Below are 12,217 nucleotides of genomic sequence, written 5' to 3' on the forward strand. Positions count from 1 at the left end.
TTCCAACAGTGGCCAATCCAGGTCACAAATACCTGGCAAGATCCCAAAAAAGTACAAAACATTTTATACTGCTTATCCCAGAAATAGTGAATTTTCCCCAAGTCCATTTAATAATGGTCTATGGACTTTTCCTTTAGGAAGCCGCCCAAACCTTTTTTAAAACTCTGCTAAGCTAACCGCCTTTACCACATTCTCTGGCAACGAATTCCAGAGTTTAATTACACGTTGAGTGAAGAAACATTTTCTCCGATTCTTTTTAAATTTACTATATTGTAGCTTCATCGCATGCCCCCTAGTCCTAGTATTTTTGGAAAGAGTAAACAGACGCTTCACATCTACCCGTTCAACTCCACTATTTTATAGACCTCTATCATATCTCCCCTCAACCGCCTTTTCTCCAAGCTGCAGAGCCCTAGCCGCTTTAGCCTTTCCTCATAGGGAAGTCATCCCATCCACTTTATCATTTTCATCGCCCTTCTCTGCACCTTTTCTAATTCCACTATATCTTTTTTGAAATGCAGCAACCAGAATTGAACACAATATTCAAGGTGCGGTCCCACCATGGAGCGATACAACAATACAAAGGCATTATAACATCCTCATTTTTGTTTTCCATTCCTTTCCTAATAATACCTAACATTCTATTTGCTTTCTTAGCCACAGCAGCACACTGAGCAGAAGGTTTGAACGTATCATCGACGACGACACCTAGATCCAGTGGTGTGCTGGTAAATTTTTTAACAGGCTCTCTCCCTGGTCCACCTCGGCGCCCCCCATCCATCTCTGCGCCCCCCCCAAAAAAAAAAAAAATTGCAGAGCTGGCTATACCCGGGGGGGGGGACGGGGGGGACGGCGGCCAACACATTACTCTCTCCAGGAAAAAAAAATTAAATGATCCCAGATTCCAATCTAATTCATGTTTAATATGGGATAAAATGCCACAAATAAGTAAACAAACATAAACTTTTAACGTTCAGCACCTGATTCTCAAAGTGGACATATTCCAAACACTATAATGAAAATAAAATTATTTTTTTTCTACCTTTGTTGTCTGGTGACTTTGTTTCTCTGATCATGCTGGTCCAGTATCTGATTCTGCTGCTCTCTATCTGTTCCCTTGACTCCGTTTCCAGGGCTTCCTTTCCATTTATTTCTTTTCTTTCCTCCTTTCTTCTTCATTTCTGGTCCTCCACATACTTGACTGTACAGTGGATCCAGCTTCTGCCTATTTTCTCCATCCATGTGCAGTTTCTCTCCTCACTTCCTTTTCCCTCATCTAATCTCCTTCCTCTTTCCCTCCATGTTCTCTTCTCTCCCCTGCCCCTCTCTATCCATCCATACCCAGCAATTCTCTTCTCTCCCCTGCCCCCTCTGCCCATCCATGCTCAGCAATTCTCTCCCCTGCCACTCTGCCCATCCATGCCCCCCTCTGCCCATCCATACCCAGCAATTCTCTCCCCTGCCCATCCACACCCAGCAATTCTCTCCCCTGCCTCCCTCTGCCCATCCATGCCCAGCAATTCTCTCCCCTGCCCCCCCTCTGCCCATCCATGCCCAGCAGTTCTCTCCCCTGCTCATCCATGCTCAGCAGTTCTCTCCCCTGCCCATCCATGCTCAGCAGTTCTCTCCCCTGCCTCTCTCTGCCCATCCATGCCCAGCAGTTCTCTCCTCTGCCCATCCATGCCCAGCAGTTCTCTCCCCTGCCCATCCATGCCCACCAATTCTCTCCCCTGCCCCCCTCTGCCCATCCATGTCCAGCAATTTTCTCCCCTGCCCATCCATGCCCAGCAATTCTCTCCCCTGCCCATCCATGCCCAGCAATTCTCTCCCCTGCCCATCCATGCCCAGCAATTTTCTCCCCTGCCCATCCATGCCCAGCAATTCTCTCCCCTGCCCATCCATGCCCAGCAGTTCTCCTCCCTCCCCTGCCCTCCCGCTCCCATCCATGTGTAACGATGTCCTTCGCCCCCCCATCCTCCCCTGCCGCTCCCATCCGTCAGTTTCAATTACCTGCCTCGAAGCGCCGCATTATCTAAGGCCTGCCTGCTGCCCGTCTCCAGCTGCCTTCCCTGCTTGCTTCTCAGGAGTTCGGTTCGAGCCCTTAGTCCCATCGCGAGAAAAGGAAATGACGTCAGAAGGCGGGACTAAGGGCGCGAACCGAACTCCTGAGAAACAAGCAGGGAAGGCAGCTGGAGACGGGCAGCAGGGCTTTAAATAAGGCGGCGCTTCGAGGCAGGTATTTGAAACTGACGGATGGGAGCAGCAGGGGAGGATGGGGGGGGCGAAGGACATCGCTACACATGGATGGGAGCGGGAGGGGAGGTAAGCATGGCGCCCTCCTGCCATGCTTACCTCGTGCAATGGAGCCGGCTCGCCCCGTACAACAACCGGCTCGCAAGAGCTGTCAAAATTTAACAAGCGGCTCTTGCGAGCCGGTGCGAGCCGGCTCCAGCACACCACTGCCTAGATCCCTTTCTTGGTCTGTGACTCCTAACGTGGAACCTTGCATGACATAGCTATAATTTAGGTTCCTCTCTTCCACATGCATCACTTTGCACTTGCTCACATTAAACGTCATCTGCCATTTAGACGCCCAGCCTCCCAGTCTCATAAGGTCCTCTTGTAATTTTTCACAATCCTCCTGCGATTTAACAACTTTGAATAACTTTGTGTCATCAACGAATTTAATTACCTCACTAATTACTCCCATCTCTAGGTCATTTATAAATATGTTAAAAATCAGTGGTCCCAGCACAGACCCCTGGGGAACCCCACTAACTACCCTTCTCCACTGAGAATATTAACCATTTAACCCTACTCTCTGTTTTCTATCTTTTAACCAGTTTTTAATCCACAATAGAACACTACCTCCTATCCCATGATTCTCCAATTTCCTCTGGAGTCTTTCATGAGGTATTTTGTCAAACACCTTCTGAAAATCCAGATAAACAATATCAACCGGCTCACCTTTATCCACATGTTTCTTCACCCCTTCAAAGAAATGTAGTAGATTGGTGAGACAAGATTTCCCTTCACTAAGTCCATGTTGGCTTTGTCTCATTAATCCATGCTTTTAAATATGCTCTGTAATTTTGTTCTTAATAATAATCTCTACCATTTTGCCCGGCACCGACGTCAGACTCACCGGTCTATAATTTCCCGGACCTTCTCGGGAACCTTTTTTTTTAAATCGGCGTTACATTGGCCACCCTCCAATCATCCGGTACCATGCTCGATTTTAAGAATGAATTACATATTACTAACAATAGCTCCGCAAGCTCATTTTTCAGTTCTATCAATACTCTGGGATGAATACCATCCGGTCCAGGAGATTTGCTACTCTTCAGTTTGTAGAACTGCCCCATTACATTCTCCAGGTTTACAGAGAATTCATTGTTTATCCGACTCATCAGCTTCGAATACCATTTCTGGCACCAGTATCCCACCCAAATCTTTCTCGGTGAAGACCGAAGCAAAGAATTCATTTAATCTCTCCGCTATGGCTTTGTCTTCCCTGATCGCCCCATTTACTCCTCGGTCATCTAGCGGTCCAACCGATTCTTTTGCCAGCTTCCTGCTTTTAATATACCTAGAAAAAATATTTTACTATGTGTTTTTGCCTTCAACGCAATCTTTTTTTTCGAAGTCCCTCTTAGCCTTCCTTATCAGTGCTTTGCATTCGACTTGACATTCCTTTTGCTGTTTTTTATTATTTTCAGTTGGTTCCTTCTTCCATTTTCTGAAGGATTTTCTTTTAGCTGTAATAGCTTCCTTCACCTGACTTTTTAACCACGCCGGCTGTTGTATGGTCTTCCATCCTCCTTTTTTAATACATGGAATATATTTGGCCTGGGCTTCCAGGATGGTGTTTTTGAACAGCATCCAAGCCTAATGTAAATTTTTGACCCTCGTAGCCGCTCCTCTTAAGTTTTTTTTTTTTTTTTTTTTTTCTTTTCACCATCCCTACCCCTCTTTTTTTTAGCATTTCTTTCATGTCCCTTTCTACCCCCCTCCTTTTTCAACCTTTTTCCTATGTGTCCCCATCTCCCTTTCCTTTTTCATCCTTGCCTCCCTCTGTTTTTCTATCTACCCCATTTCAGCATTGTACCCCTTTGTGTCCCTGTTTTCCACCCTTTCAGCATTGCCTTCCTCTTTGCCCCTCTGTACCTTGTTTCAGCTTTGTCCCCTCTGTCATTATCTAATCTCCTTTTAGCACTGCCTCCCTCTGTGTCCCTGTCTCCCCCTCCCACACCTTCAGTATTGCCCCCCTGCATCCTTGTCCTTATAGTTCCTGCCTGCCCCCATCTCTTCTCTATGTCCCTGTTTAACTCCATATTCAGTTTCTCCCCTTTATCTTCCCTTATTCCCGTACTCTGTAGTCAGCATCTTCCCCCCCCCCCCCCCCCAAACGATATGGTATCACTCTCCCACTCCGGTCTGTCACTCATCCTCGCTTTTTATTCCCACCACATCTATCCCTCTCCTGCACCTCCTTTTCCCGTAATTTTTTTTTTTTTTTTTTTTTTACTCTTGACAGTGACTCGGCAACGAATGAAAGGCTGCCGGCATCGGGGCCTTCCCTCTACACATCCCACCTATGCAGAAACAGGAAGTTGAATTGAAGTAGGTGGGACACGCAGAGGGAAGGCCCCAACGCCAGCAATCTGTCTTAATTGCTGCCACTACTGAGTCACTGACAACAGTAACAAACAAAAAAAAAAAAGTACAGAGGGCCGCAGGGAAGGAGGGTGTGGGAGGAAGGGAGAGGGACAGATGCAAGACTTGACAGAGAGCGGAGAAGAAAGGGAGAGACATAGAGGCATGGCTAAATGTACCAGTAGGGAACAGTGTGGCTGGGCCCCCTTTTTCCAGGGGCCCAGGGCAGCTGCCCCTTTTGCCCATTGGTAAAAGCGACACTGGGCAATAATTATCAGCTTGAATCCCTCACCATTCCAGAGAACAATACAAAAATGGGCACAAGTGACCAGAGAAGAATATATAGATACTTAATTTAAAGAAGAATAAGAGGGGGAGATGCATTGGTAGAAAGTATGCAGCTTTAAAAAGTGTAGTAAAAAATATTCTCCGAGGATAAGCAGGCTTCAATCTTTAAAGTGGGTGACGCTGATCCATGTCGCCCGGTCTGGCTCTTGCCGGAGTAAAAAAAAAAAAAAAAAGCTTTGTGGAGTGCGAGCTGTGCTCCACCGCGTTCCCACCCATTGTGTGAACACGATCTCCTCAGTTCTCTTTTTTCCGCTATTTGGGCCTTTTTTCCAAACCGGTCCTTTATTTTTCTTTTGCCCGGGTTTAAGTTTTCGTATTTTTCCATCATTGGGCCATTTTAGGCCCTGACTTCAGTCAGGTTTTTCCTTTTCTTTTTTCCATGCCTTGCCTCTTTTTTAGGCACCACTGAGTTGTTTAATTTAGCCGATGAGGATTTCCCGTCCATGAAGATGCTCAGTGGCTTCATTCGCTGTACCCGGTGCAGTCGGACTGTCTCGGGAAAAGACACCCATTCTTGTCTGTTGTGTCTTGGGCCTGACCATAGCCCTGCTAACTGTGTTCTCTGTCTTCGCATTAAGAAGAGGACCCAGGTTTTCCGAGAGGCTCAACAAGAGAGAATGTTTGGAGCCAAGTCTGGTTCCTCGACGTCTGCATCGACATCGAGCATCGCACCAGCATCGGGAGTGTCAGAAAGCATGGCTGCTTCGAGACCCTTAGACACTGGGAGCAATGAGGCATTGAGTTGGGTCTCCACCTGTCTCGAGGACTCCTGATGTGCAGGCCCCCCGGCACCATCCATCGTCAGACCCGGCCCTGAGGTGACATGAGAATTCAACATCGTCCTCATTGGTGATATGCTTTGGGAGAAAGCCAAGAAGCATCATCATCGGTCACCCTCAACACATGGTGCCGGGAGCTCCGGGGCATCGAAGGATTTGGCACCCGAGAAGCATTGGCGCTGGGAGGATCGCTCTCCCTCCATACAGGAGTTGCCGATGCTCCTGTTGCCAAGCAGCCGACATCCTGCACCTGCATCGACCCCAGCAATTCTGCAACCTGCGCCTCCACTGGCTCCCCAGCTTTTCCCGGTGTCAGCCCTTGATGAGCGCATCAGGGCCTTGCTCCTAGAGCTGCTGGATGGCCTTATGCAACGGTGTGCATTGGTATTGGGGGTGCTTGCACCTGCCATACCTACGGTTGTGGCCCTGCCTGGCTCTCAGCCTCTGGTGTGGCCTCCAGCACCGATTCCGCTTGTGGCCGCAGTTTCAGCTGCCACCCAAGCCAGTACTCCTTCAACGTCAGTGGAGGAAGCTTTGCTGGAATCAAGATGGGATCCGGCTTCTTGATGCCGCTCTCGAGGGCACTGTTCCTTGGCATTGAAGCAGGTTCAGCCTCGGCAAGAAAATTGACACCCAGTATTGGATCCACAGTGAATCTGGTTTTGTTAGGACTCAGTTACCTTGTAATTCCATGCTGGTGGAGTCCACTCTCTTAAAGAGCCAGGAGTACTAGGGCGTATGCACCTGTGCCCCCAGACAGAGAAGATAGAACCCTGGATTCTTTTGGGAGGAAGATGTACCAGGCTTCAATGCTCATCTCCCATATACAATCCTACCAGCTCTTCACGAGCATCTATCTACTTGCGAAACTTGGTACGACAACTGTCGGACTTGGTGAATGCGCTCCCTTCGGAGCAGGCCGAGCCTATTCGCCAGTTGGCCAAACAGCAGAAAGCGTGTTGAAAGTTCTTGGCCAGGGGCATTTAAGACACTTTTGATGCGGCATCCAGGATCTCTTCTCAAGATATAGCAATGTGCAGACTCTCATGACTGCATGTTTCTGACTTTGAACACTCTGTTCAGCAGCGGTTTGCTGATGGTGCTTTCCGGGGCTATAACCTTTTTGGAGAGAAGGTTGAGGAGGTCGCTGACCAAATCAAGAAGCACACTGATACGGTCTCTTCTCTCTCCCGCCAGGAGTCTTCTGCACCTAGCTCCTCAGCTAGGAGGGTTTTTGGCAAGCCAAAGAGCGGGACTACTACTTTTCTAGGTGTAGGTATACTCCTTCAGCTTTCCAGCCTACTCAGGCTTAGCCCCAGCACGCTCGTTCACGTCAACAACGTGCGCCTAAGGCCCCTCCTGCTCCCTAGTCAAAGCAAGGGATGAGCCTTTGGCGAGCCTTTGACTGGCTCCAGCAGAGCATAGCCACAGTGTGCATCCCAGATGATTTGCCAGTCGAGGGGAGGCTAAAATATTTTCACCAAAGGTGGCCTTTTATAACCACTGACCAGTGGATTCTTAAATTAGTCTGTCTTGGATGTGCACTCAATTTGCATCTCAAAACCTCCAGATTGCCCAACAAGAGCTCATTCATTTCTTAGCACAGGCAGGTACTTGCAGAGGAACTCTCCACCCTTCTAAAGGCCCATGTGGTCAAACCCTTTCCACCAGGGGAGGAAGGGCAGGGATTCTATTCCAGGTATTTCCTTGTGCAGAAGAAGACGGGGGGGATGTGTCCTATCCTAAACTTAAGGGTCCTGAACAAATTTCTAGTCTGGGAAAAGTTCAGGATGGTTTCTCTGGGCACCCTTCTCTCAGTGATTCAGAAAAACGATTGGCTATGCGCTCTGGAATTAAAGGATCCGTATACTCACATTCTGATACTTCCAGCCCACCGGAAGTATCTTCGATTTCAGCTGGGAACACATCACTTTCAGTATCGCGTGTTGCCTTTTGGTCTTGCGTCAGCTCTGAGTCTTCACCAAGTGTCTAGTGGTAGTTGCAGCATTGCTATGCAGACTGGGGGTCCCTGTGTTCCCATATCTCGACGATTGGCTGGTGAAGAGTACCTTAGAGGATGGTGCTCAGGAGACCATGAAGATGACTATTGGGATGCTAGAGCTACTAGGATTCGTTTTAAACTACCCCAAGTCCCATCAACACCCTGTCCAACAATTGGCGTTCATAGGAGCCCTGCTCGACGCAGAGGATTCAAGCCTACCTCCTGGAGATGAGAGTGGAGAATCTTGTCTCGCTGGCGTCTAAGGTTCGTACCCCTCAGCAGGTCATACCTTGGCAGATGTTGAGATTGTTGGTCACATGGCTTCCACAGTGTACATTATACCCATGACACGACTTCACATGAGATCAGCTCAATGGACCCTGGCTTCTAAGTGGTATCAAGCCACGGGGAGTCTATAAGATGTCATTGAAGTATCCCCAGAGCTTGTATGTTCTCTTCAGTGGTGAACAATTTGATCCATTTTGACTCTGGGACTGCCATTCCATATTCCTAAGCCACAAAAAGTGCTGATGACAGATGCATCTCTCCTAGGATAGAGAGCTCATATACATGGGCTTCACACTTAAGGAGGTTTGGACCTCCCAGGAAACAAATCTTCCTCCTGGAGCTTGGGGTGATCTGTAACGCTCTAAAGGCTTTCACAGATTGGCTGTCTCATCAAATTGTTCCCATTCAAATAATCAGGTTGCAATGTATTACACCAACAAGCATGAGGGCACCGGATCTTGTTCTCTGTGTCAGGAGGCTGTCCGGATGTGGCATTGGGCTTGCCAACACGGCATGTTCTTTCAAACCACTTATCTGGCAGGCGCAAACAATACCCTGGCTGACAGACTGAGCAAGATAATTCAACCACATGAGTGGTCTCTCAATATGGGCATAGCCCGCAAGATCATCTGAGCGTGGGGCACACCCTTGGTAGATCTTTTTGCCACTCAGATCAATCACAAGGTCCCTCAGTTCTATTCCAGGCTTCAGGCCCATGACAGACTAGCGTCAGATGCTATCCTCCTCCTCAATTGGGGGACAGGTCTTCTGTATGCATATCATCCGATACCTCTAGTGGGAAAAAGTTTGTTGAAACTCAAGTAAAAAAATCGCTGAACCATGATTGTAATCGTGCCGTGCTGGCCACAGCAGATATGGTTCCCGCTTCTTCTGGAATTATCCTCCAAAGAGCCGTGGAGATTGGAGTGTTTTCTGACCCTCATCACACAGAAAGAGGGGTCGCTTCTACATCCCAATCTCTCCAGTCCCTGGCTCTCACAGCTTGGATGTTGAGAGCCTACAATTCGCTTCCTTGTGTCTTTTGTAGGGTGTCTCCCAGGTCTTGCTGGCTTCAGGAAGGATTCCACTAAGAGATGTTACTCTTTTAAATGGAGGAGGTTTGCTGTCTGGTGTGAGAGCACACCAGACAGCACAGACCCTGCTTGAATACCTTACACACTTGTCAGAGTCTGGTCTCAAGACAAGAGTTCACCTTAGTGTAATTAGTGCTTATCATCAACATGTAGAAGGTAAGCAGTGGAGGAGTGGCCTAGTGGTTAGGGTGGTGGACTCTGGTCCTGAGGAACTGAGTTCGATTCCCACTTCAGGCACAGGCAGCTCCTTGTGACTCTGGGCAAGTCACTTAACCCTCCATTGCCCCAGGTACAAATAAGTACCTGTATATAATATGTAAGCCGCATTGAGCCTGCCATGAGTGGGAAAGCGCGGGGTACAAATGTAACCAAAATAAAAATAAATAAGCTATCTCTGGACAGCCTTTAGTTGTTCGCTTCATGAGAGGTTTGCTTTTGTCAAAGCCCCCTGTCAAACCTCCACCAGTGTCATGGGATCTCAACATTCTCACCCAGCTGATGAAAGTTCCTTTTGAGCCACTGAATTCCTGCTATCTGAAGTACTTGACCTGGAAGGTCATTTTCTTGGTGGCTGTTAGTTCAGCTCATAGGGTCATTGAGCTGCAGGCCTTAGTAATGGATGCACCTTATACTAAGCTTCATCACAACAGAGTAGTCCTCCGCATGTACCCTAAGTTCCTGCTGAAGGTGTTGTCGAGATCCATCTGAATCAGTCAGTTGTCTTGCCAACATTCTTTCCCCAATCTCATGCCCATCCTGGTGAAAGCAGTTTGCACTGCTTGGATTGCAAGAGAGCATTGGCCTATTATATGGAGTGGACAAGGCCCCACAGACAGTCCGCCCAGCTTTTTGTTTCTTTAGATCCCAACTGGGGATCATGATTGGGAAACGCACCATTTCAATTTGGCTGGCAGATTGCATTTCCTTCACTTATGCCTAGGCTGGCCTTGCCTTGGAGGGTCATATCATGGCTCATAATGTCAGAGCCATGGCTGCTTCGGTAGCCCATGCAAGATCAGCCTTCACTGAAGAAATTTGCAAGGCTGCAACGTGGTCTTCAGTCCACACATTCACATCACACTACTGTCTTGAGTAGGATACCCGACAGTCAGTTCGGGCAGTCAGTGTTGCAAAATCTGTTTGGGGTCTAGAATCCAACTCCACCCTCCTAGACCCAATTTATTCTGTTGATTCAGATTGTACATAGTTTTAGGTTAATCTATGTTATATCCTCACCGTTGCGAGGCCCAGTTGACCAGTGTTTATTGTTTTGGGTGAGCCTGGATGCTAGGGATTCCCTACTTGTGAGAAAATTTGAAGCCTGCTTGTCCTCGTAGAAAGCAAAAATACTTACCTGTAGCAGGTATTCTCTGAGGACAACAGGCTTCATATTCTCACAATCCCGCCCACCTCCCCTTAGATTTGTCGTCTTGGTTATTTTTACTTTATTTTTTGCTTTAGTATTAAATTGAAGAGACCACGTTCTCTCGACTGGCGGGAAGGCATTTGCACATGCACGGTGAAGCGCGGCTTGTGCTCTATGGCAAAAGCCAGACCAGGTGATAAAAATAAGAAACCTGCTGTCATTGGCGTATACTTGCTACAAGTAAGTATCTTCGCTTTACAGAGATAACATGTGTATCCCAGATAGACCCATAGTCTGGCCAGAGATATCAAACATAAAATGTTTAGATTCCGAGGACATCTTTGTACACTGTTTATGGGAATGCTGAAAAATTCAGCAATACTGGAGTAAGATCTGAACCCAACTGGAACATATGATGGGACAGCCAATACCCAGATTTTTAGAACTGCATATTGGACATAAAATGAGTGTGCTGGAACAATTAAATAGAGAACAGTGTAACCTTTCAAACACTAAAACAAGAGGACAGTCCATCATCACATTGAAAACAAATCGTGGAAAGTGTTTCTTCATGTAGCATATAATTAAGTTATAGAATTTGTTGCTAGAGCATTTAGTCAAAGGTTCAAACAAGGTTTGGATATTTTTCTGGAGAAAAAGTTCATCAAAAGAATTATTAACCAGGAAGACTTGAAAAAGCCATTGCTTATCTGTTAGAATGAACTGTGAGAAATTGGATCTACACTTTGGGATTTCCTGGTACTTGCGACCAGCCCATGCCACTGTCAGGATGCCAGGGTTGGTGGATCCTGGTCTGACTGAGCGTGAATTTCATATGATCTGGTCACTTCCTGCCCAATCCTTTGCCATTGCTCCAGTTACTGGCCCTTGCATAGCTGTATTAGCTTAGGTATGATCAGAGTACCTGTGAAAGTTTTCTCCTTGCTTCAGAAGGGACAGAGCCAATGGAAGCCTTTTATTAAAAATAATGTTTTCTAAATAGTGCTGAGGGTTGAGGAAGTCTTCCCATTATTGAGATGTTTTAGGAAGTCTTGCTCTACTTTGAGAAACATTGCTCTAGGTGTGTTATAACAACTCATAGGCAAGATACTCAGGGAGTCTTTTACTAAGCTGCGGTAGCATTTTTAGCTCTCTGTAGTAGAGGAGTGTGGTATTTCTGATCTGACGAAGAAGGGCAACCTTCGAAAGCTAATCAAGAAATGTATTAAGTTATGTCCAATAAAAAAGGTATCATCTTATTTTCTTTTCCATGTTTTATTTTGTTTGATTTCTATTGATAGCTCTCTGTAGAAATTAGGTGGCAGTAAACACAGAGACAACCATAGGAATTTAATGGGCGTATCAGCATTTATCACCAACTGATTTCTATTGCAAGCTAAAAACGCTACTGCAGCTTAGTAAAATACCCCCTCAATTTGGCCAAAACAATGCACGTATATATGTATGATTTTAACTTAACAATGATTTGAAGATTTTATATTAACTCATACTAGAGAGTTAATATAGATTTTATTTGCTTTGCAGGAATTAGCTCTTCGTAGCCAGCTTCCAACCATGGAACAAGACGGTGGGTCTCAGAATCAAGTGTCTTCTCCTGGAATGTCTCAGGAACTAAGAACAATGACAGCAAATAGCTCTGATCCTTTTCTTAACAGGTTTGTAG

General features: G+C 46.7%; 1 protein-coding gene across 6 annotated transcripts in view; it reads left to right on the forward strand.

The window, feature by feature from the left end:
* Positions 1–12,217, forward strand: part of YAP1 (Yes associated protein 1) — a 252,226-nt gene that overhangs the window by 229,271 nt on the left and 10,738 nt on the right. For all 6 annotated transcript variants that reach the window (XM_030200236.1, XM_030200238.1, XM_030200237.1 and 3 more), the window contains one exon: positions 12,079–12,209. In XM_030200236.1, the coding sequence (XP_030056096.1) occupies positions 12,079–12,209 (131 nt within the window). The remainder of the gene's footprint in view (positions 1–12,078; positions 12,210–12,217) is intronic.

This window comes from Microcaecilia unicolor, chromosome 4 (assembly GCF_901765095.1).
Source record: "Microcaecilia unicolor chromosome 4, aMicUni1.1, whole genome shotgun sequence".
Taxonomy (NCBI): Eukaryota; Metazoa; Chordata; class Amphibia; order Gymnophiona; family Siphonopidae; genus Microcaecilia; species Microcaecilia unicolor.